This window comes from Rhineura floridana, chromosome 6, assembly GCF_030035675.1.
Source record: "Rhineura floridana isolate rRhiFlo1 chromosome 6, rRhiFlo1.hap2, whole genome shotgun sequence".
In the NCBI taxonomy this organism is placed as follows: Eukaryota; Metazoa; Chordata; class Lepidosauria; order Squamata; family Rhineuridae; genus Rhineura; species Rhineura floridana.
The window spans coordinates 92352828-92377846 of record NC_084485.1 but is presented as its reverse complement, the minus strand read 5'-3'; the positions used below and the strand labels follow the sequence as shown (position 1 = coordinate 92377846).

Below are 25019 nucleotides of genomic sequence, written 5' to 3'. Positions count from 1 at the left end.
CCATTGGTCTCATCTGGCAGGTTCTTCTTATGGTGGCTGGAGCTGATGGGAGTTGGAGTCTAACAGCATCTGGAGAGCCACAGGTTAGTTGCCCCTGCTCTAAAGGAATCTTTAAATTTGTTGAAAGGTTATCATATTTTGGTTCCTGTCTTGATGTTAAAATGGGCTTGATGTTAAAATGTAGTATTGTGTGGGGCAATAGCATCAATTAACATTTTTTAAACGTTGCAAAAGTTTTATGGAAATCTCAGTTCAGATCAAAAACCACAAAGTTGTTCTGAATGCCTTTCCACCTTTATGTGCTTTCAATGAATAACTGAGCCCTTTTTAGGCATTATCTCCTCTCACGATTCTGAGGGGGAGAAGGTGGCTACATGTGCTGGCTCTACCCTGCACCACCAACACATTTGGGTGGGGGTGGGGAGACTGTTGTATGTGCATAGGCTCCCCACATGATTGAGAACCCTGGTCACAGCAAGGTCCATGGTTCAGAGCTTCCCCACAATGTGTGGATTGCAAGGGGGCAAGGCCAACAAGGACTGAAGGGGCAGGGCCAACGAGCACAGTTCTACTTCCCCCCTGACATGACTACGAACATAGGAGGGGATAATATCTGGAAATGGCTCTACTTGTTCATTCATGAACTTCATCTGTGTGAAAAGTAGGGATGGAAGGAGGTAGTGAGTTCCGCCTTGTCCTGGGTTCTTTGCAGTCTGTGCTTTTTCCATTGCACTACAGTTCAGCTTGCACTAAAACCTGTGTTATTTGTCCTGCAATCTGCTATGGCCCAAACTTGCATAATTAATTTTCATGCATTTCAGTGGAAGTAGAATTTCTTAAGGCTTGCCTAAAGCAACTAGGCCATTGGGACCCATCTTCAGACTGGAGGTGCAGCAATAGGAGACGAATATGTCCCAATTCCCTGCATCCATTTCCTTGAGTTGTACACACAATGTTCATCCTGATGTATCAAATTCTGCAACCAAAGTCCATTACCTCAAACCAACTTCAAATTTAAGAACATCATTACCTCTCACATAAAGCAAATGCGAGTCCCTGAAAATCTATTTCAAAATGCTATCAGACAAACCTATGTGCCTCTTTGCAGTTCTATTCATTCAGTTGTTGCACCTCAAGACACCTATGCATCATTATGCCCCTTGTGATGTTCCTCATTTGTAATGTAAATATGGTAAGTGCTGGTTTAATATAAGACATATGGTAAGTGGAGTGAGTGAGGAGGGGGAGTGCATGGGCTGTAGAATGCTGGATGATTGGCTGAGTGTTTGAATGGCTGGAAGTATAAATGAGAGGATGACAGTTGAATCGGGGTGGTGGTGTGGTGGTGGTGTTTTGTGGTGGTGTGTTGTTGGTGTGTTGGAGAGGTTGGTATGGAGAGTATAAGGTGGCTGTTGAGAGAGTGAAATAGGAGTTCTGAGGCAATTATTAAGAAGTAAAGTACATAAGAGAACATATATGAAACCATACACTTGTCAACAAAGTCTTAAGTAATCTTGTTATTTCTAATGCTTAATAAATATTTCTTGGTTTACTAAAAGCCTGATTCTTCAGCTGGGATACACAATCCAGGGGGGATGGCAGAGTAACCAAGGCTGAACAGTAATTGTAACAAATGGTGGCAGCGGCGGAGGAAAAGATATTGTATCCAGTACCACAGAGAAACCCAGGGCTGTAAGCTTCAGTGCAAGAGGCTGCAGGGGGGGTTGGGAATTACCTATACCCATAGACACAAGGTATCGAGATAGCCAGGCAGAGACTAAGGCACAGTCTATAGGCTATAAGGGATACAGAGTGTTGGGTAGTGTGGCCTAGCAGGGGGATCTTTTGAGATCTGTGCTAGTGCAGTGAAAGGTAAAAATAAACCTGATGTTCCTGACTGGGGGTGACCAGAGGTGGGCTGCACATCATAAGATGGGTCTGACAGTGGTAAGACATCACGAGTGGTCACAAGAGGGGAAGGACGTCACACCCCTCTCTTTGCCTGTAAGTGCTGCCCTTAAATCTTGCCCCATGCCTCCAGATTATGTGGTGAAGTAACATTCTACAACCAGTTATTTTCATAATAAACATAGTTGCATAATTCCTTTTCCTTGAAAAATCTATCTTCGTTGTGGAACCTGGATTTCCTTGTTGAGGTTTTGGACAGCTCCTTGAAAGTTTGGATTAAAACCCAGAGTGAATTCTACTGACCCACTGACATGGAGCCACAAGCGCTACACAACATCACCAATGTGGTTTAGATACTTAGGTACTTGTACCTTGAGACTGGTGAGATCCCTCCATGATCCACTGAAAATAGAACTGACTTTCAGTTTGTTGTTGCTCAGATAAAGCTCTTGGAGCTTTGACATCCCAGATAATGTGCCCCTGGGAATGGAGCTGATATCATTCACTTTCAGCTTCAGGCTTTGCAGGTTCTTTGGGAAGCCATAAGGCATGGTGTGGAGATTATTGCCTGAAACATCCAACGACTTCAGTAGCCTCAGCTTTCGGAAAGCCTCCCGATGAATCTGTGAGCTGGTGATCTTATTGTAACTCAGGTTTAGTTCCTCCATAAAATAAGTAGTAGCAAAATCGTTCCTGCTAATTTCTGAGATCTGGTTGTGAAGAATCATAAGAGTTTTCACCCGTCTGGGTAGCCCATTGGGGATCTTTTCCAGCTGGTTGTTGTACAAATGGACTGTGTGCAACTTCTTCAGGCCCTGGAAAGCCAGAGGATGGATCCCACGTGCCTTTAGTTTGTTATTATGAAGCAGAAGGTATTCCAGGTTCCTGATCTGAGTCAAGACATCCCTGCCAATGGATTTAATTGCATTCTTCTCTAGATGAAGTAGGACGATGTTTCGAGGTAAGCCACTTGGGATTTGAGAAAGATTATTGCTGGACAAATCCAGGTACTCAAGGCTCGAGAGTTTCCTTGAAAGAAGAAAAAAAAGGAATGCTTCCAGTTCAACAGTTTTAGAAAAAACGAATGAAAATGTACGAAGCAGGGATGGGAAACCTGAGGCCTCCAGATGTTGCTCAACTAAATGTCCCATCACACCTGATCATTTGTCATGGTGACTGGGGCTGATGGGAGATTATAGTCCAGCAATAACCGGATCAGAAGTAGCCACTTTAGTGACCTCCAAACATCACTGGACTCCATCAGCCTCAACCAGCATAGCCGATGGTCAAGAATGCTGGGAGTGGTAGTCCAACAATTTCAGGAGGATACTACATTGGCTCCCCCGATCTGGAGAGCCACAGGTTCCCCACCCTTTGTATAAAGCTGTTTAGCTTTTCACTTTATGTTTCCTACCCCACTGAGCTGAGAAATCAATGTCACATCAATGTTCCCACATTGCCTCCTTGATTTAAGTCACTGCCCCCCAGATTCCAGTCCTGGAAGTGAGACAGGTGTGAAAAAAGTCTTCAAGCAGCAAAGCATGGAAAAGTAAATCGGGGCAGGAGGTAGGGTTTGCACCTGTCCCCCCGCATGCTCCATTTAGTGATAAAACTACACCCCACCACTGCATTACAGCCTAACAAACACCTTTGTAGGTTTTGATTTGAGCTTAGAGTTTCACAAAGAGTGTGTGTGTGTGTGTGTGTGGTTTAATTGACAGGGAAGGAGGGTTCTGCCTGCATGCTCCCACCTCTCTTCCACTCCTCTTTTTCCTCATGTCTTGTAATGAAAGACTTTAATGGTCATTAAACCATAGTTTCCCTTTATATCTGAGGCAGGGGATGATTTAATCTTTGACTATAAACTAGGATACAAAATCAGAATCTGATTCTGGGGATGGGTATTTTCTGTGTATTTTCCAAGCCTCACATTGGCTCAAAAAATGAACTTCATTGATTTCTGACTTAGTCAGTTCAAGAGAAGGGGGGAGCAAGCTTGCATGTCTCTACTAATTAAAAACGATTTGATGTGTTGTTGCTATTATTCTTAATGCATTGACAAATTCTTAATAAAGCAGCAGGCATTATAAGACATGTATCTGTGCATGGGGCCCTAATTCTATATATGTTTATGCTGAAATAAATTCCACTGTCTTAAATGGGGCTTACTCTCAAGTAAGTGCGAAGAGAACAATTGTTGACATGTCTACTCAAACTGAACTGAAATATTTGCCATACAGACCCACCAGATGTCAGCTGTTATTTATTGCAGGAGGACCAAGAAAAAGTACAACTGTAAGACAACAAAGCTAATACACATGGCTGACATCCACTAAAGAAAATCAACATGCTCACCAGAAGGTTTCATTGTCCATGCCCTCATTTGTCAGTTTGTTGTTCTGCAAATACAGCTCTCGGAGCCCTGAGAGCTCACTGAAAGCTCCTTTGGGAATCTTCTCCAATTTGTTATTCTGCCATAAAAAATACAGGAAGCATAGTATGAGCTTTGTCATTCTTGCTTCTCAAAGTGCAAGGTGGACCTCTCTAAGGTGGTACAAGCAGTTTATAAGAAAGGCCAGAGCAAAAGTTGTAAGCAGTTTGTGGGAAGGCAGCAAAAGCCAACTTGGTGTCCTCCCGACATTGTTGGATTCCAACTTCCATCAGCCCCACCCTGCATGGACAGTGGTCACGGATGTTGGAAGTTGTAGTCCAGCAACACCTGGAGGACCCCACATTGGCTAACTCTGGAAGGAAGGTGTACATATTTTTAAAAGTGGTTGTGGATGGAAAATGGCCTTGACCTTTTCTGACAACTGGTCTAAAAGCAAAACAGTGAACAACCTGGGCTCTTTATTCCCTCTGGTTGATAGTAAATTTAGCCAGGAACAGGGCTTTTACTGCTGTGGTGCTCAGACTGTGGAAATGGAATGCAAGTCCACAGGAGATCTGCCTGGCCACCTCTGTAACTGTGCCCTGCTAGCAAGTAAAAACATTTGTTTGACAGCTGAGTGGACGGTTCTGTTTGGGTATGTTATATCCTTTCTGCTGCCTGATGTTCTGACTGCTGCTGCTTTTGTTGAACTCTGTTGGATTTGATTTTGAATTAAATGCTTATGAATTGTATTTGACTTTGAATTAAATGTTTTTGAATTGTATTTGTCACCTCAGATACCTTGGGGCAGACAGCATGACCTAAAAACATGAGAGATTAGATTAGATAGCAGAGCTTGGAAAAGTTACTTTTTTGAACTACAACTCCCATCAGCCCCAGCCAGCATGGCCACTGGATTGGGCTGATGGGAGTTGTAGTTCAAAAAAGTAACTTTTCCAAGCTTTGTTAGATAGATACGTCAAAAGGAATCCACTTTCCAAAGCTTGAGTTTCTGTCATTTAGAGAAACACAATCACATCACCAAGAGGAAGAACTCATGGAACAGACATTATACCTTTAAGTGCAGCTTATAAAGTGCTGGTGGTAGATTCCTTGGAACATATTTTAAGAAATTGCTGGACATGATCAAGACCTCCACGTTGTCAGAACCATTGAACATGCTCTCTGGTAACCCAGCATCTTCAAGTTTATTGTTGTGAAGATACACCGACCTATAGGAAAGAAAAATAGACAAGGTTGGGCATGAAAGTAGATTTCACTACTTTGTTTTCTTTCATAAATCTTTCTCAAAAATGATGTCTAAAAAGTTTTCAGTTGGTCAGGAACATATAAGTTACCATATTTGGTTATGTTAGCGGCTAGGTCTGTGCCATCTCTCAAGGCAGGGGCCAGAGCATGGATGCTTTATGAGAAGTGAAAGCAACAAATGCATAGAAAAGTCCATAACAAGTAATTCCTTCTGGGTAATATAATGACAATTCCCATTGTGCACACAGTTCCAAAGAAAAAAAGGCAGGAAACAAGAAAGCCTTGGTCATTCACAACACCTCCCCTCATACTGAGTCATGCAAAAAAGCTCTTAGCGCTAATGAGGGACAGCTAAGTAGATTCCTCCCGTCTCAGCTAATATCAAATCACATCCATCTCCACTGCCTGAACTGTAAAATTCATGGATTTGGTGCTTTCCTGCGCTGTCAAGGGGCAAAAACATGGATTTGAGGCTTGGATTCTTAGGGATCCTTGTAATGTTTTACAAGAGATCCCCTGAAAGCCATAATCAAATCATAGGTTACCTCTCTGTGTCTACAGATGTTTTCCTTGATTTCTTGGAAGTTTCATCATCATCCTATGTAAAAGTCATGAAGATCCATGAGAATCTATGTCTTAGATTAATATTTTTGTGGTACTTGCAAACAACAGATATGTTTTTTTTTTAAAAAAATACTGTGCAGTCTACCAATGTAGCCTTAATTTTATGTTGGTTTTTGGGGACACCATGTAAAATCATGCAAATTGAAGGGGATCCATTTTAATTTGGCTGGATCTGTCTTTTATTCAGCTGCTATGAAAAAGCAAATAATGTGTGTGTTGTGTATGTGCACTTTCTGAAGAATGCAGTCACTGGAGCCTTCTGTTTGGTGCTTATGTTTTGGGAAACAACAGACTGTTGTTTAATATTTGAGCAGAAACTTTGAAATGCATACTGCTCCTTATATGGACAGTGAATGTGGGAAAGTGGCTAGAACTATAATGGAGTTGGATCTGGGGTTCAGGCATGATATTCACTGGGCAGTAAGACACTATCTCTCTCTCAGCCTGACTGACCCTCCAGAGTTGTGGTGTGGCTAAAATATTTCTTGAGCTCATCTGGGGAAAGGTAGAACATAAATGTAACAAATAAATGAGTGAAATACTGAAGCGTCCACAAATGCTACCTGGAGAAGAACTATTTGCCCAGTTAATGTGTCCCCTGCTTGTCCATTTTATCTTCTGCAAGAAAGGGCAGAAGGGCAAAATGAAGCCACATTCACTGCTGGAACATTTATTAGCAGTGTCTCAAAGAAGCATCCCAAGAGTTTGACCTTAGGCAGACAGAGTCGTGGGTATGTTGTTGTTGTTGTTGGCCTGTCTTCAAGTCGATCCTGACTTATGGCAACCCTACAAATAGGGTTTTCATGGTAAGCGGTATTCAGAGGGGGTTTGCCATTGCCTTCCTCTGAGGCTGAGAGGCAGTGACTGGCCCAAGGTCACCCAGTGAGCTTCATGGCTGTGTGGGGACTCGAACCCTGGTCTCCCAGGTCATAGTCCAACACTCTAACCACTACACCACACTGGCTGTTTTTGGATATGTTACTGTACAGCCTTCTGCTAAGTAGAGACTAGGGCTTCATGCACACCATACATTGAAAGCAGTTTGTTAAGGGCGCTGGGAATTGTAGCTCTGTGAGGGGTAAGCTACAATTTCCAGGATTCTTGGGAATAGGGATGTGTTTTAAATGTGCTTATGGTGTGTATGCAGCCCAAGAGAGGTCTTAGAGCCCTGGGCAGCAACTAATGTAAGTGTTAGAAGGGCCAGCAGCATTGGTGCATCCTACTAGATCATTCCTGCAAGAGCCAAAACACCAGCACAGGGTTCTTTAACTATCTGCTTTCACTGTTTTTGCCTCTCTCCCACCAGGAACATTCCTGCAGACGTCCATTCTGTGTGTCTGTGCATGGAAGAATGCTGGGAGGCCACACCTACTACTGGCACGCAGTCCCTAGAGGATTGGACCAAAAAAGATGATCCACGCCAGCTTTATTATGTTCTGCAGCCACACACTCTTATTTGGCTGCCTTTTGGCTCATGCATGGGAGGGCCTAGTTTGCTTTTCATCACTAGGAAGATATAGGAACATAGGGAACTGCCTCATATGAGTCAAACCATTGGTCCATCTAGTTCAGTATTATCTACACTGACTGGCAGTGGCGCTCTAGGGTTTCAGACAGGGCTGTCTCCCAGCTCTGCCTGAACATGCCTGAGATTGAATTTGGAACCTTCTGGTGTTCTACCACTGAGCTATGGCCCTTTCCTGTTGTAGAAGATACATAAATTATGGGAGATTTGGGATCAATTTGTGCTGGGTGCTGATGAGATAGGAAACCTCAGGAGGGAGCTGGATTGAGCTCCGAGGTCATCTTGACCACCCTTAGTTTACATACAAGCCGATGACTGCCGCTTTTTGCTGTTCTTCTGGAAAAGGAGCTGCAAACCTAATCTGATCACTGGATTGTTGGAGCCCCCAAAGCCCCCGAGGTCTCCTAAAGAGCCACTGATTGCTGTTCATTGTGACTCACTAAATTTTACTCCTTCAAATCCTGCACCTTGAAGATCACATGAGACTGAGATTGTGATCCCAGCCTAGCTTCTTACACCTGCTGCTGCCCCAACAGAAAGATTTACAGTAAAAAACAAATCCCCCAAACTAAAGATAACCACAAGTATATATCATGGAATTAAGTTCCTCACATGTTAATGAGAAGAAAATCTTCATCAGAGTTAGAAGCTATTGTCAGATAGACTCTGTGGACCTCCAGATGATGTTGGACTCCAACTCCCATCAGCCCCAGCCAGCATAGCCAGTGATCAGAGATGATGGATGTTATAGACCAACGGGCATCAGGTTTTCCACCCCTGATCTACGTAGTCTTCCTCATTCTTGCTAATGAAGTATTCTCTAGCAAACCTTTGGGTGATGTTAAGATAAAGGTTGGGAACCCTTTCCCTGAAAAATAGACCACAGAACTGATGAGCTGAATTTCTAATTAATGCAATAAACAGGCTCATATACGAAGAAACTTTTCAGCACAATTGCTATTTGCATGCAAGCAAAAGCCACCAGAATTAATTTGTCTGTATCCCTTCTAAGTTAAACAGTTCCCTTCTGCCAGCTATTATTTGTAGGCCACAAGTGGTTTTACTAAACAATCATGTTTCCCCATCTGCCACAGAAATAGTGATATATTCTTCCTCTCCCAGTTGACTCTTAACCCCTTTGTTTACCTCAGGTTTGGCTTCTGTCCAAACGTGAGCTCATAAATCTTAGTGAGATTATTGGCTGCAAAATCTGCGCTGATCAAGGTCCTTGGGAGGAATTTTGGAGCCACCATGAGCTGGAAAACAAAATATGGTGCCAGAGGAGAATATTATTGTCTGAGACACAACGCTTCAAACCACCACACTGTCCGCAACAAAATATTTTCAGGCTATTAGCTCCATGGAGTTTCCTCATGGTGGAGCTCCCTCACAGCAGTGAAGATTTCTGTCTTCCTCAGGAACATAAGTAAATACTGTAAAGAACAGTTAAACCTTTGCTTCAATATCCCTGGAAAGCGTTTTGTTTATACTGAGAGATATTTTGTTTTGTTAATAATGAAAAAGAGTGGATTGAGAGAGCAAATACATGATATGCTATGTTTATAATCTCTTTCAGAAATGGTTCAGTGCCCTTTTCTGGTGAATTCTTATGAGAAAAGAGCACATGACAGGACTCTCTTGAGCTTTTATTCCAAAACACCTCAGGCACAATGCAAAATAAATAGACCATTGAGTTTCTGAAGGCTACTTCTCATGCTTTTAAAGCCAAGGGTTCGCTTTATGAGCTGTAACCTCATCTGCAGGCATGTGGGATTCTAATTGGAGAAGTGTTATTCATTTGTTGCATTTGTCCACTGCTCTTCAGCCAAAAAGGCTCCCAGTGTGGCTTATATACAATCAATGAAAACAAAATAACCCCTCCCCATAGAGTTTCAATCTAAAAAAAACACAACACACAAGGCAAGGGACAGAGAGGGAAGAGGGGAAAAAGCAAACTCAGGCACCAATTCTTGAGCAGTAGTTCTTATAATGACCAGCTGTCATAAAAACATTTCAGGGGTAGGAGGTGCCTGATGGAGATGGTCTTTCACCATCTCTGCCACTGAGGTGGCTTAGTGCCAGTTGGAAGCTAAGCATTGTACAGTACGGAGGAATAACATTGTGAAAGAAATGAAATTACCCATAGGGAAAATGCTTCTAATATGAATTTGCTTGTAAAAAATTGGAATGTGTGGTCTCCTAATGTAGTTTCTTTTACAAAATTCCTAATTATGAACCCTGTTGGTTTCAGGCTTTTAGTAAAAGCAGCTGTATTGTATTGCATTTGACAAATTGACAATAGCATTGCCTTAAAACAGGGTTGGGGAACTGGATCCAGACAGCTTTAAGGCTTAAAATATGTTATCAACAGCAAAGACCCAAGAATTTGTCTTTTTAAACAAATCAAAAACAAATTGCAAAATTGACATTGGAAGATTCAAAATGCAAATTTATATATAATTCCCTCTATTTTTTTATGTTCAGATGTGAGTGCTGATGCTTATGTAGCCAAAATGGCACTACTAACACACAAGAGAGAATTATCAACAAGCTCACTGAAGCCCCAAGGTTTCCAGGAGTGCAAAAAAATTGTCGGGGGAGGGCAGGGGCAACTCCCTAAGGTTGAGGTGATTGACATTTGGGGAGGAAATGGAGCATCAGGTGGGAGGGGGAATGGAATGGAGAATCCAGGAGAAGGACATGGCTGGCTGGAATACTGACTTGGAGCACCCTACACTGCAACATTTTGTAATATTCTTATTCCAGAAGTTACATTTTCTTTGGTGAACTTCATATTCCAGGTATGGAGATTTTATTTTTGTTTTTAAAAGCTACAGATGGTTGCCAGGCTTTATCTGTGGTCTTATAGTCAGAGCTGCCAGGCACGTAATGACTCACCTGAGAGTACACCATCTCCAGCCTATCCCTGCCCTCCTATTTGGCTACAACATCTCCCACTGCAACGTTTACTTCAGCATCCTAGTTCTCAGTATGTTTCCCCAGGTTCTAAATATGCAAAGCCATCAAGCTATTTTTTTTGCATGTGTTTCAGTATAACAACTTTTAAGGTTTGCTTTTATTATTCAGATTTCATTTTCTTCTGCGGCTATTTTCAACGGCTATTTTATCACATAGTTGCGGGGAGGCAGGAATTGGACAGAAAAGGTCTGGAATATTAGTCACAGCCTGGCTCGTGTTCTTCTTTTATGGAGCTGCTCACTGCCAAAACTGTAACATGGAAAATTGCTGTAAATGGGAGGAAAGGACATGCTGTTACTGGAGAAGCAGTCTGATACTGCACCTAAGCCACAATAGGATAAATTCATTTGAAAAAGCCATTGCAGTTAACTGCAGTTTCCCTTGAAGTGACTACCACTCAGATCCTCAATTTTCAGTTACGCTGATACAACAGGGCCTGTGGGAAAGGGAGGTTTCCTATTCCTAGAGTTGCACAGCTCACCTCCAAAAACAAACAAGGCCCTTCTTCACATCTGTAAATCCTGGTCCCTGCATAGCAGAGCTTGGAAAAGTTACTTTTTTGAACTACAACTCCCATCAGCCCCAGCCAGCATGGCCACTGGATTGGGTTGATGGGAGTTGTAGTTCAAAAAAAGTAACATTTCCAAGCTCTGCTGCATAGGTAATGTTATAGGATTGGGGGGGTTGGTACGGATTATGTATTTGGGTCCCTTTCCAGCCTCTGATTTTGAATCTACAGAAATGGAGTTGTAGCAGAGAAACCTGCTGTGATGGTTAAGCCAGTTTCTTTGTTAAGCTAATAGGTCTGTCAAGTACCCGATCGACATGTTTAAAGTCTTTGTCAAGCAAAGATGCGTTGCCATAGGAACAAGTGGGGTAGGCCTACCCACCTCCCATCGTGGAGCAAACAGGTAGTTTTTTGTGCATTAGTGAGAAGCTGGAGAGCTGGAAAGACACATAGAGGATTGCCTTGCTCTCTGTGCTGAATCCAAAGCTATGGCTTTGCCTAGAAGCCTAATGTGAAGCAAGATTTGTTGGGGTGTTAATGCTGGGAACCCCACTTTATTCTCAGGTTCTATATATGTGTAAATAAAACCATATATCCTAAATACACCACAGTCTCAGCTGACCTTCATTCCAAGGAAACTAAATTCTGGGAAGTCTCACACTGCTCAGAAATTGGGGTTCATGCAACAGTATGGAGATGTTAGTATAGGTGCTAAGCCTTCAGGAAATGTGATGAGAATAAATGAGGAAGGGTGGGAGACTGGTCAGGAAAGATAGATGCATTTAATTAATTTAATTTTCAATATTTATAGGCCACCCTAAAACAAAAAAACAATTCTCAGGGTGGATTATAGAACCAGCTGAATAGACCAAAAATCATTTCAGGATTCCTCCCAAGATACAGCTTGTTGTTGGGCTGGCAATTGCCTTTTCAACAGCACTGCAACTAGAACACACACGGCTCCACATCTGCACAATGGAGCAGACTAGTTATGTATTACATGCTGAAGTGTAATAGTCATATGATCCGGGCAATAGTTCAATAGGAACAAGTAGTACATTCAGTTTGCTAAAAAGTGCTGCCCAGCCAGGTTCTAGTACAGGGATAGCCAATATGGTGCCCTGCAGATGTTTTGGACTACAACTCCCATTATTCCCAACAGTTTTCAATGCTGGCTGGGGCTGATGGACGGTGTAGTCCAAGATCATCTGGAGGACATTATTTATTTATTTATTTTATTTTATTCAGCTTATATCCCGCCCGACTAGCAAACAGCTCTCTGGGCGGCAAACATAGAAACATATACAATAATAAAATTACAAGATCAATATAACAAATATAAAAGTACACCATCTAAAATAAAAATTACAACATTTACATAAATAACTTAGATTAAAATGCCTCAGAGAAGAGAAAGGTTTTAACCTGGCGCCGAAAAGATAATAGTGTGGCCGCCAGGCATACCTCCTCGAGGAGACTATTCCACAATTCGGGAGCCACCACTGAGAAGGCCCTAGATCTTGTTACTACCCTCCGGGCCTCCCTATGGGTCGGGACCCGGAGGAGGGCCTTCGTAGTAGACCGTAGTGTACGAGCCGGTTCATAACGGGAGAGGCGTTCCTGCAGGTACCCCTTTTCTAATACAATATACCACATGATCCAACTTCCTACTGTTCTCACCTGTGCTATACATACAGGGATCTACTACATAAAAAGGTTTCCCACTCATTTCAGTGAAGTCAGTGCTTAGCTGTCTCTGCTGAAATGAAATGAAGAAAGGAGAAAACTTTGTGGCTAGGAATTTTCATGTCCTTTTGGACTCCCCCTAAACTGTAGTGGTTGTTTGATTCGTGGTTGAGTCCATGATTAAAGACTAAGGGCAACATCCAATGATGTTTGCCCATTTGCACAGCACACAACCTCTTGCAAAACGGGACTTCCAGTTTCTCTTCTCTGCCTGCCCCTTCAGTCTCCCTGCGCTATCCTTAGGCATTTTATACAGTGTGTGTGTGTGTGCATGTGCGCGTCAAGAATTGTGTTGCAAACTTTGGAGAAGTGTAAAATCCAAAGGATAAATGTGTTCTCATCCCCACATTAGTCTCTCTGGGATCAGTCAGTCCATATTGGAATTTGCAATTAACAAATTCCTCAAGCAACTCTATATGAGATACTTGTACACCTTCATCTTGGGGGCCAAATGCGGCACTCCAGGCCTCTCTGTCCTGCTCCATCTCCTCCTTGAGTTCTCTTGCCAGCCTAGATTGTATACTGGATTGAAATGTGATAATGCTTCTTACTTGCCTGGATGGAGAGATGTGTGTGTAGAAACCTGTGAATTACGTATGGCTTGAATGCAGCCTACTGTATAAATCTACTCAAACAACAGCTCTTACAATGGCCACATTTGCTTACCTGATTATTGGCAAGATACAGATAATTCAAGTTCTCAAGCTGATCAAAAACTTCCTCTGGAAGTCCTTCAAATAATAAGAATATTTTGACAATCAGTCACCCACAGGAAATAGTTCACTATGAGCAATTAAAGGATGTCAATCATTTTCCCTTTTAAAAATGACTAGAAGTATCATATTTGTATTTTATTTTTTATTGTGTTAAGTTGGAATCCAAGCAGCTACTTTAGGCATACCCAAGGGCGTGGTCTTGTCCAGTGAGATTTTTTTTTTTGCTTTAAATAGTTGGTTATTCCAGACTACAAACTGCTTTTGAAGGTCCCCTCGTGTCAAAAGCATTTTCCCATGTGGCTTTTTTTGAGAGCACAAGCCCACACCAGTTTTGGCACATGGAAACTAGCTGTGAGCATTTTTGGTTCCCAAACATTATTAGAGTTGGTACATGAACTGTGGGTTATCAGGTGCCTTTAGTAATGGGTCTGCAGAGTAGGATTGGGCAGGTTAACTTTTGTGTTAGTGTTTTTGATAAGGCTACAATAGTTTTCTCTTTCGATGCAACATAAAGGAAGATACTGTGCACAAAGTTGACACTATCTAGCCAAACCTTCTTAAAAACTACCCTCAGTCAACCAAAGGTCTCCTACTCCCTTACACAGGGGGTAGGCAGACTTAGGGTTGTATCACTAAATTAGAGTCACTTAGCTGGTAAAATGTTTTGCCCCAGCTGAATGTTGTTGCGCAAGAGAATGCATAAGCAGTTTGCTGGTAACTTTGTTACACAACAGATTGCACAGTCTGCTGCACATTGAGTTTCCACTCGCTCAACTGCTCCATTGGATTCCTTCGTTGTGCAACATTACAATTCACTGCCTGCTAGCACAAGACCCTTGTGCTAGTGGACAGAGAATGTTGGCTACAGGCCTTAGTCTCCAGGCCTTCTTTTAACTGTGACTTGAAGTTTATCCAGCCAAAGGGTTAGGGGTGGTGGGTGGGACGGGGGGAAGAGAGAGAATACACATAGAAGGAAGGAACAGGGTACTTCTAAATATATGCTCAGCCCATGAATTAGTTTTCAGTCCCAGAACTGAACCCAAGCTTTCTTTGTTGCAGCACATAACAGGGGTGGGTGGGTCTTTTCTTGTTGCTATTGCTAAACAATTGCTGTTACTAAACAGCTGACAGTCAGAAAACCATGCAAGTCTACTGCAAATCACCCACAAATCACCCCACCTGGCGTACTTGTTGCTTGGCCACCACTAGTGCAGTAGCTACACTAGCCATGCTTTGGAGTCTGGCTCCTCCCCCCCTGTGTCACTTTGAGGAAGAGCTGAGGGTCCTTCAGAGCAAGGCATTCTGGGCAAGGTGGTTCAGGAGATTTCCTGTACCATCAGAACATTGCCACAATGGCTAGACATTTCTTGCCCATCTTGCCCAGAATGCTTTGCCCTGAAGGATCCTCAGTTCTTCCTCAGAGCGAGGGGAAGCAGAGAGTGAGGTGTGGCCAATGCTGCATTAGGGGAGGGGAGGCTCTGGAGAACCATATACAATATGAGTGACTGATTGGGTGGGCAGGCAGCAGCTGGACGACTGTGCGGGCCAGTGAGGCAAGTATGTGGGAGCCTGAGAGTGCAAATTCCACACACCCTCCATCCACTGCCTGAGCCAATTGCTTCATAATAGAGCCTGCTCTACCCATGGATCCACCAGTAGTTCCCAAACTACCTCTCACCTGTGCCTGCCTTGAACAACTCCACTCATTATCCCTTGCTGCCCCTACACTCTCTACCTCTCTCTCTCCTCTTCAAATCCTTCCTCAGAAGCCACTAAAGAAGCTGCTTTTACTATTGTGATAGATTTGCAAGGTTCACACTTGGTCGCTTCAAATCCACTGTTTTCCATTCACACTAGTAGGAGTTCCTCTGGGAAGCATTAGAGTCACTGTTCCTTGTGGCCCCACTCTTTAATTTTACATGTTTACTCCCTCCGGTTCAAGGCTGAAGCTGGGAGAGCGCCTTGTGTGAAATTGAGAAGAAACAATGAAACTGATTAGACACCCCCCCTTCTCCATTGTCCCAGCCTGAGTGAAAGGTGGACCGGGGAGGCGGAGAGTGAGTGAAAAAACGAAATAGGTAGTGGCTGTGGCAGTTTTTGCGGGCGGTATATATAGAGAGAGTGGGCGATATGGCATTAAAAGAGAGTCCGCCCACTAAAACAAATGGAAGCAAAGTGCCTACAACGAGGACAGCAGCACAGCTGAGATGGTTTTTCCTTTCCTTTTTGCATTATAATTGGATTGGGTTAATGCGGATTTAAAGGGGGAAACTGTGTGATTGCTTCTGCTTACCTGCAATGTCATATGAAACATGCAAATTACAAGGGGATGTAAGTGGCACACTAAATCACTGTGTGGATGAGCCCTCAGACTGTAACTTGAGGGCAGGGACCTATCTAGGTATCTTTGCCTATGTAGCTCTTTAACATATTATGCACGTAGATGGCACCGTTTGTTTGTATTCATGTATTTATCTATAAAGTTCAGGGAATTAGGACTTTAAAAAATAACTGAGTTACTTTTGGCAAACCAAAGAGGGAGATCAAATTATATTTTACTCCTCATATTGGGTAATATCCTATGTTAGTCATACAAGCAAGTGCTGATGACTTCCGGGAAGGGTGACTTCGCTTGTGCCTGCTTTTGAGACGGGCTCCCGCCTCAGAAGAAGCTTATCCAGATATAAATCAGTCAGAACATTTTTTTTTTGACTGATGAAATTTCTCCCGGGCAGGGAGAAACGTAGAGATCAACCTCAAAAGCCTGTTTTTGTTGGGAGGACTGGATTTCATTAATTTATGAGAAAAGGTCCAGCCAGCAATGCCGGACGGACTTCCGAACAAGCTCTATCTGATTAATGCGATACGTTTATCTTTTCTTCAAAGAGAAAACGGACTAACAGGCAAGCACCCTTCTTTCTATTATTTTTTTTACTTGGTTTAAATTGTTGCAGCAAAAAGAGATTTGTCAAATGAATCAGCTTTAAAGAACTTCTGGGTGAGCTATAACTCTTCTCTGTTATTCACGAAATTAACAGCTTATCTCTGTTTCTATTGCAAAAAGCTGTCCTGGAAGTGCATTCTAAAGATATAAACAGAAGAGGGATTTCTGTTCCGAGGAACATTATATTGTCTGGGACTATTCTCTTTTTGGTCTATTTTATTTTGACGAATCTGCTTCTTCACGACGCCACTAACTGTTTTGATGCTGGGAACTAAATTTGTTTTGTATTCTTGAACATAGAGAGATAAGGCAGGCTGCTCTGTTTATACTGTGATGTCATCAAGCCTGGAATATTAACCCAATTGTTGCTGAAATAAGAAGTGGTTCTTCTTTATTTTTGTTTTGTTTTGTTTTCGTGGTTTTAAAAATGGCAATCAAGAAAGTGGCTGAGAATCTGGAAGTAATTATGTTTCAGAAAATAATGGATGAGATTGAGATAACGAAACAAACCCTGCGACAGGGCAGTAAGGAGCTGAAAATTGAACTGAGCAAAATGACGCAGGAGCTTAAAGAAATAGGGGATCCTGTGAGAGAGGAGAATGAGATCAGAGATGAGAAAAGAAAAAATAAAGGGAAGATACAAGCCCTGGAGATTGGAACAAATGTGGAATTGGAAAAAGATCTGGAGTTTATGGATATTAGAAATAAAATCTACTGTTTGGAATTTAACGTTATCTCTGAAGAAATTAATGAAGATATTAGAGATAAAGTTATCAATGGCTTGGATAATCTTCTGGACTGGAATGACGTGATGCAGCTTGATATAGAGAAAATCTATGGAATTAACTGCAGCCATGTGACAATGGAAAAACTCTCAAGAGATGAGCCAGTGCATTTTGTAAAAAAGAAGAACAGAGATATGACTTTACAACAATATTTCAGCAACTTATTCAGAATTGATGGCAAGAAAATATTTGGGATAGAGGAAATTCCCATCAGACTCTTATTATATGACTATGGCTATGACAGCAAGATTATTATGGAATACTGATAATGGAAGATTGGACACTGAAATTACTGGACTTAACAGGACTATTGAAGATGGAAGATGGAATTAATATGGATAATGGAATAATGGCTATTGAAATTATTGGACCTAACAGATTTTGATGAGGTGGATTAATCGATATGTTTATTTGGACTATGGTTATGACAATAAGATTATTATTATTATTAACGAGATGGATTAATCGACATGTTTATTTGGAGAAAAATTGATAGATATATTTCTTAAAGAATTGAAACCTCTCTTTGACTTTTTGTGGAAAGAATAAAGTAATGTTTATGAGATTTGATGATTAATTAAGATAACTACTGGAGGAAAGTGATTTTATAATATAATTTAAGAGACAGGATTGTTATATATTGTAGACCTATAACTGATTTGATCTGCGACAAATGGGAAGTCAACATTTTATTTTTTTGTTTAATCATTTTTGTTTTGTTTTGTTTTTTGTCTTTGAATGTTTTATGATTTTGTTTTGTATGTTTTATGAAAATTTGAATAAAAATTATTGTAAAAAAAAACAAACAAGCAAGTGCTGATAATGTAACTGGGTTACATACAGCTCATTAGCAGGCAGGAAAATTCCTCCTGCTCCAAGGGAAGATAGAGAAGGGGGAGTCTGGAGGCTGGGCTGTTTGTAAGGGGCTAGTGCATAATTAATTCAGAGGAATAAAACACATGACCATCTCTGTCTCTCTCAGGGCTCATCCACACAGTGATTTAATGTGTGTCTGGTGCTACTTGCATCTCCTTGTAATTCGCATGATTCACATGACATTGCAGGCAAGCAGAAGCTATCACGCAGTTTCCCCCTTTAAATCTGTATTAACCCAATCCAATTATAATGCAAAAAGGAATGGAAAAAATGTCTCAGCTGTGCTGTGCTCATCATTGTAGGTGCTTTGCTTCCATGTTTTTTAGTGAGCGGGCTCTCTTTTAATGCCCCATCGCCCGCTCCCCCTCTGTCTGCCTCCCGCAAAAGCTGTCGAGGCCGCAGCCTACTTTGGGTTTTCACTCCTCCCTCTGGTCTGCCTTTCACTCAGGCTTGGACAATGGAGAAGAGTGGGGGGGGGTCTAGTCAGTTTCAGTTTTTCTTCTCAGTTTCACACCGGTGCTCTCCTGATTTCAGCCTTGAACGGGAGGGAGTAAACATGTAAAATTAGAGAGTGGGGCCACAAGGAAACAGTGACACTAATCCTTCCCAGAGGAACTCCTACTAGTTTTTACAGTATTTTATTACTATGTTGTATTCTGGATGTTGTTTGGTTCTCGTATTGTTTGTGTGTTTTTGTTTTTTTGAGTTATTATATTTATTGTATTTATATATTGTGCCTGCTTTTACCTTTTATGTACACCGCCCAGAGAGCCTTCGGGCTTAGGGCGGTATATAAATAAAATAAATAAATAAATAAATAAATAAATAGTGTGAATGGAAAACAGCGAAATTGAAGCGACCAAGTGTGGACCTTGCAAATCTATCACGGCAGTAAAAGCAGCATCTTTAGTATGAAGGTATGCTCCAGTGTGGATAAGCCCTCACTGTCAACTCTTTCTAGTTGGCTGTTATGTGCACTCTAAAGCTAACCTGGATTTTTTCAGCTTACCTTTGGAAGTGAGTCTGTTGTTTTGCAAGTTGAGTGTTTCTAGCCTATAAAGACGGGCCAGCTCTTCCGGAAAGATTTCTTCTATCTGGTTGTTCTGGAAGAAGAGAAAAGATGGATCAGGAGAACCTCAAGGCACTAGGGAAAGTTTCCTATTGAAACCAAAGAACACTTCCAAGAATCTTCACTCAGATCATCTGAATGACAACAATGCTTCTCTCTCAAATGGGTTTGTGGGTTAGAGCTATTCAGCCTTCTGACACTGCTTGTCATGTGTACAGGATGCTGTGTCAATGGGTGCAGCTGCTTTGGAGCACAAACCTTTGCTTGTGCTGCAACAAACAGAGAAGTCAAGATAGGATGAGGCAAATCACATGGGCCAGAATCAAAAAAGCTACTTTAGGTGCCCAAGAGTTTGGGCATGTCCACTTGATTTTTTTAAATTAGTATTTTCCTTTTGAAGTGCAGATGCTCATGTCCTATCTGAAACAGCTTTGGAAACCCCTTTCAGCTTAAAAGCAAAGATGGGCTTGAGTGGCCATTATGTAAACCCAAACATTCTTTAAGCATGCAGGCAAGATGTGCGCTTCTTTGGTTGGAAGGTTATAAAATTTTAGATCTTGTGCATGTGTGTGCAGATGTTTGCATCTTGCCTGATAATAGCTCACTTTCTGTGGGCTCTTCCAGACTGTTGATATTTTGGGTGGGCTGCAAGCACACACTGGTAAATTCAGGTTGTGCAGTTATAGCTGGGACGTCTTGCACAACAAACCTCCTTTCCCAAAATATGAAACTTTGTGCAATAAGGAGCATGATGGGAAAATGCACTGGAAAGTGTAGGATAACACTTGCTTTGATGCAACATAACCTAACCTCCTCACAAAAAAATGAGAATGAAGCTCATTAAATAGTCAATGTCATCAAATCTCCCTGCAAACAAACCAGAATGAACACTCAATAAACAAGTCATCTGGAAGCATCCTGTGTGGCTAATACAATCGGCTAAGAATGTCTTAGCTCCCACTGCACTCTACCTCAAATAAGACACAAATAAATAAGAGTCCTGCTAACTCTACTCTAGGCCCTGCATTGTACAAACTTCATTACAGGCAGCTACAAAGGAACAATGGGCTTGACCTATCCCACAAATAGTTTGCAGACTTTGTTTAGTTTTTCTCTACCTGTAAGGAAAGGTGGCTTGTCGTCTCTGGTACATCTATGGGGAATTCTTTCAGCGAAAATCCTCCACAATCCACAATCCCTTCTGGGTTGCAACTGCACTTTTTAGGACAATCTGGAGCCAAAGAATTACGTTCTGGATCAAGTAGTTCTGAGGAATCTTCTGGGAACTCATTGCTGTCTTCATTCTTCCGAGCTTGAATCCTGCTGGAGCTAAGTACCAAGAGCCATAGCACAGGAAACAGGGATCTGAACTTTAGGTTCATTTCTACTGAAACCAAGGAAACATTAATGAGTTGGGGATAATTTAATAGAGTTCTAAAGGTTGACTTGAACCTCTACAATGGCACAAAGTAATATGGAAATTTGAAAATCAAGTGGGTTAGCCTAATTTATTGTTAATTTACTATTAGTATTAAAGACCCAGGGTGATAGCCAACTAAATAATTCAACTAGTGCAAGGATTAGTGCTTGTGCCATGGGACTTTCCTCCTCTCCACCTTCTGTGTGCACCCTGTGCAGTCCCCAAATCTGCTCTGGAGGCCTGGGAGAACCCACCAAACAGATTTAGGGGGTGTGCAGGGGGAGAACGTTCCATTGCGCAAGGAGAAATCCTTGCACTGAGTGATGGAATGTTTGCCTTAGCACTACGCTGAGTAAAATCCCAAGTGCTAGGTAGTGTGGATTAACTGCAAAGTCAGTGGGGATGGGGAACTCTGGCCTAATTAGAGCTGGTGGGGTCCCAATGTGGCCCATGAGACCATTTTTCCCAATCCATGCCCATCCATCTTATATATGATGACAGGTGTGAGGCAGATAAAATTGCTGCTGCAAAGGAACAATGGGAAATCCTAAAATATGTTCCTGATTGTTTTTCAATAGTTGTGCAAATGTGGGGCTTCTGTTCAGTGCCTTGGAAATGTGACACCAAATGCAAGCCCCACTGGGGGTATTCCTCCTCAGGAGTTCCCAGTTGGTGGTCCCACTTGGAACTGATCCCTGCTGAAACTGGTGATTTGCTTCAAGCTCTGCTGCAATTAGCTGCACTCCGGAGTTTCCAATTGGTGTAGCTGATCCAAGTGGGTCTTCAAGGCCCACTTGGATCATTTGGGATCTTCCCTTGCAGTGTGGCTTTGTAACATGGTCAGCAGTAGGGGACTTCAGGATTTGGCCTGCTGGGCTGAAAAGATTTCCCACCCCAGCACTAAGTCTTCATAGAATCATAGATTTGGAAGGGGCCTATAAGGCCATCGAGTCCAACCCCCCACTCAATGCAGGAATCCAAATTAAAGCATACCAAACAGGTGACTGTCCAGCTGCCTCTTGAATGCCTTGGATTTGCAAATCCAAGAAGCAGCTCAGCAGCTTCCTTTTCCAAGTAGTGTAACCAGACACATCAGAGAAGAGCTTCTTTACCTTAGTAATTGAACAAAAGAAGACATTTTGACAGGTGCAGCTTTTCCCAATGCTGCAGCATTAGGATACAGCAAGCGGCACCCTCCTCATCTCAAGCTCATGTCCAAGACCAAATTTCCCATCTTTTCTCCCAAGTCCTCTTCTCCTTGTATACTTTGCTTATCCATTGGCAGTGTTACCATCCACCCTATTTTGGTATTTTTCTACATTTTAAAATTTCTGTATGCTAACAAAGTGATGGTGTGACGTAGATAAGAGCCATTGTCCAGGTGTGGTACTGTGTGACAAACATATTTTCAAAGGCAAAATGTTGTACATAGGGAATATTGAAAGCCAATGCTAATTAGGGTGTATTAGTAATTATGGCCAAGATTTCAGCCTTCAAAGTGAGTCTCATGCAAAAGAGTACATGCATATGGGGTTGTAGCCAATGTCAGTCCTACTCAGAGTAGATCCATTGAAATTAATGAACATGATTAACTTAGATTGATTAATTTAAATAGATCTACTCTGATTAGAACTTAGTTGGATACAACCCATAAACTAAAGTGCATTTCCCCCCTTTTGAACAAGTTTGTAAGCCTGTGGCAGAGCAAGTAGTTAAACCATCCTCTTGATACTTATGCTCTACATAACAAAATTTCCCTCAAGAGCAGGAATTTGTTCTGGCTTCATCCTCAGAAACCAGATCCAAGCTGTTTGTTGTCCACAATCCAGTAACTATCATCAAACCTTAAATGACTTCCTTTGCTGGGAGTGACTGCAACATCCACCACTGAATATCTTTTTGACGTGCTATATATGCTATAGCTCAGTCGTTCCCAAACTTTTCCCCCCACAGACCACTTGAAAACCCTGAATGGTCTTGCCAGGCCACTTAATCATTTTTCTTCCTGTTGTAGCAATTGTAACCCACTGTACTAGATACGATGTGATTTTTAACTGCATTATTATTATTGTTATTATTGTTATTACTATTATTGTTATTATTGTTATTATTGTTATTATTATTTCTTACATTGTATTTTATTGTATTATAATGTGCATTCCAAGAAATGAAACATACAATGAATTACAATTAAAAATCAATATGAATATTTAATGCAATCATGCCAAGGACCACCTGAATGAAGCTTGCAGAGAACTGATGGTCCACAACCCCCGCTACAGCTGTATACATGTCAGATGAATGTTTGATGCAATTGCACTCACTTCAAAGGAGGAGCACCCCCTCTGGCCATTGATGCACTTTGTTGGAGTAAAAAGTCATACAAGGAAAATAAAGATGAACGGGTGATGGGATTTCTTTTTGCCAGAGTTTTGACTAGTCCACTCCCCTTTAAACTAGAAGGCTGACATGCTACTGACATACATCTGTCTCTCTGAAGCAATGGCTGCTCTGATACCACAGAAAGACACTTGGGATAAAGAAACATCTGCTTGCAATCCTGAAAAAGCAGACGGGCTATTTTGATTTCTTGTACAGTGCAAAGAAGACCTTAAGGTGTTTTTTCCCCCTTAAAAAACTCAGCTCTTACATAAACTTGTTGCCTCGAGGCCAACATCTGTCCAAAGACCCTACCAAAGTTTGGCTCAGATCCTGTGTCTGTCTCAAGCAAGTGCTGCAGAACATATGCATAAGGTTTCTTCTGCTAAGGAACCTAGAACATTTTGGTTTTGTTTCAGAATCGATAACAGCACCTCTGCCTCTCAAGCTGCTGCTGGTGAATTATGTGCCTAGCAGCACTTTGAAGATTCAGGAATTGTAAAAAGCTCATGTCTCCAGAAAAGGCAATTAGACATGCACAGGATATAGACAATTATGCCAATGCCTATGGCTCTCTGATGCGAGGCATTGTTACATCTTATTATTTCTGTTCAGGATTAGCAGGTTACGCATGTTTGGGTATGCATCCTGAGTTTTCAAACAGCTGCAACAAATAATCAAAGCAGCTATTCACTGTCCTCCAAGTTATCATGCTATTACAGAGTAAAAAGTGCAGAAACAAACTTACCTCCTCTTAGCTGATAGTAATAAGTGTCTGGAGAAAAGTGTTTCAGTTGTCGCCCCCCCCCCCAAAGGCTCTGTTTGCTCATGCCATGTCAATTACACACTTGAAGCATCCAACACTTTCCCCCCTTTCCCAAGTCAGATCCTTTCCAGATGTGATCAGCAAGAACTAGAAAGGGAGAAAGAGAAATAGGCAGCCCTCTCTCCCAATGAGAATTTCCTGTCCTTCCCTATGCAGAGGGAGGAATTTTCCAAAGTCACCATATGGGAAAATGTAAGTGAAGAGAGTGCAAGGGTTTTTTTTGGGAGGGGGGAAGGGGCAGAAGAGAAGGTAGAAATTCATAGCTATAGTATGTATTCAGTGGCTTGGACAATGTATAACGTCCAGTCATTTTTTATCAGCACAACTTGTAGGATACACAAGGAAAATGAAAGGGAGCGACAATGTCTAGACTAGGCAGACTGATAAAGCAACAAGAGCAATGCTTCAGTGTGGTTTTCCCTGACAGTTTGGCCACCTGAACTGTTTGACTATTTTGCCTGACAAATCCTGGATTCTACTTTTGGCTGCCACCCCAAATACGTTTTTGGGTTGCCTAAATGAAATAAGGTATTTATTAGCCTTTAAGGTGTCACAGGATTCTCTTTGTTGTTTTTGATTATTATTTTTTAAAGGAGCGGCTGTTCACTGTCCCTGTCCCCCTCTCTCCATCCCCTTTTCCTTGGGATTTTCAGTCCACCAACAGGTATTCACAGTATGTGAGATTTCAGGCAACTTGGGATTCCTCTTAGTGGCAGAGTTTCCTCCCATCCTGTGCCTGCCACTTTTTCTTTGGGATGCCATAGCAGCAGCATGTACCAACTCCGCATTCTCCTTTTTCAGAGGAGAGCTACATTTCCTCCATGATGTAACATAATTAGCCAGCCACCATCACAGCAGCACTTCCAGAGACCAAGCAAATTTGTTTGGGAAAGGAATTCCTTTCATAACAACAGCATGCATTAAAAGAAACCATACATTACAGCTGAATGCCCCTGTTGTGACCTTACCTTCCCTGTGAGAAATCTGCAGGAAACCTCTCCCTTGGGGTACTTGCTGAGCATAAAAAACTCTCTAAGTTCTCCTTCCCCAAACCACTTGAGCATTTGCTCAGTC

General features: G+C 42.0%; 1 protein-coding gene across 6 annotated transcripts in view; it reads right to left on the bottom strand.

The window, feature by feature from the left end:
• The window catches only part of PODN (podocan), a 31165-nt gene extending 6146 nt beyond the window's left edge, over positions 1-25019 (bottom strand). The window contains exons 1-9 of one of the 6 annotated variants that reach the window (XM_061630473.1): positions 24914-25019; positions 21734-21852; positions 20439-20704; positions 19261-19354; positions 13597-13661; positions 8844-8953; positions 5355-5511; positions 4264-4379; positions 2280-2937 (exon numbers count right to left, since the gene is read on the bottom strand). In XM_061630473.1, coding sequence (XP_061486457.1) covers positions 2280-2937; positions 4264-4379; positions 5355-5511; positions 8844-8953; positions 13597-13661; positions 19261-19354; positions 20439-20702 — 1464 coding nt within the window. In that variant the 5' untranslated portion in view covers positions 20703-20704; positions 21734-21852; positions 24914-25019. Of the gene's footprint in view, positions 1-2279; positions 2938-4263; positions 4380-5354; positions 5512-8843; positions 8954-13596; positions 13662-19260; positions 19355-20438; positions 20708-21733; positions 21853-23867; positions 23986-24913 lie in introns of those variants that run through there. The other 5 variants (XM_061630472.1, XM_061630474.1, XM_061630471.1 and 2 more) reach the window with 5 other exon arrangements.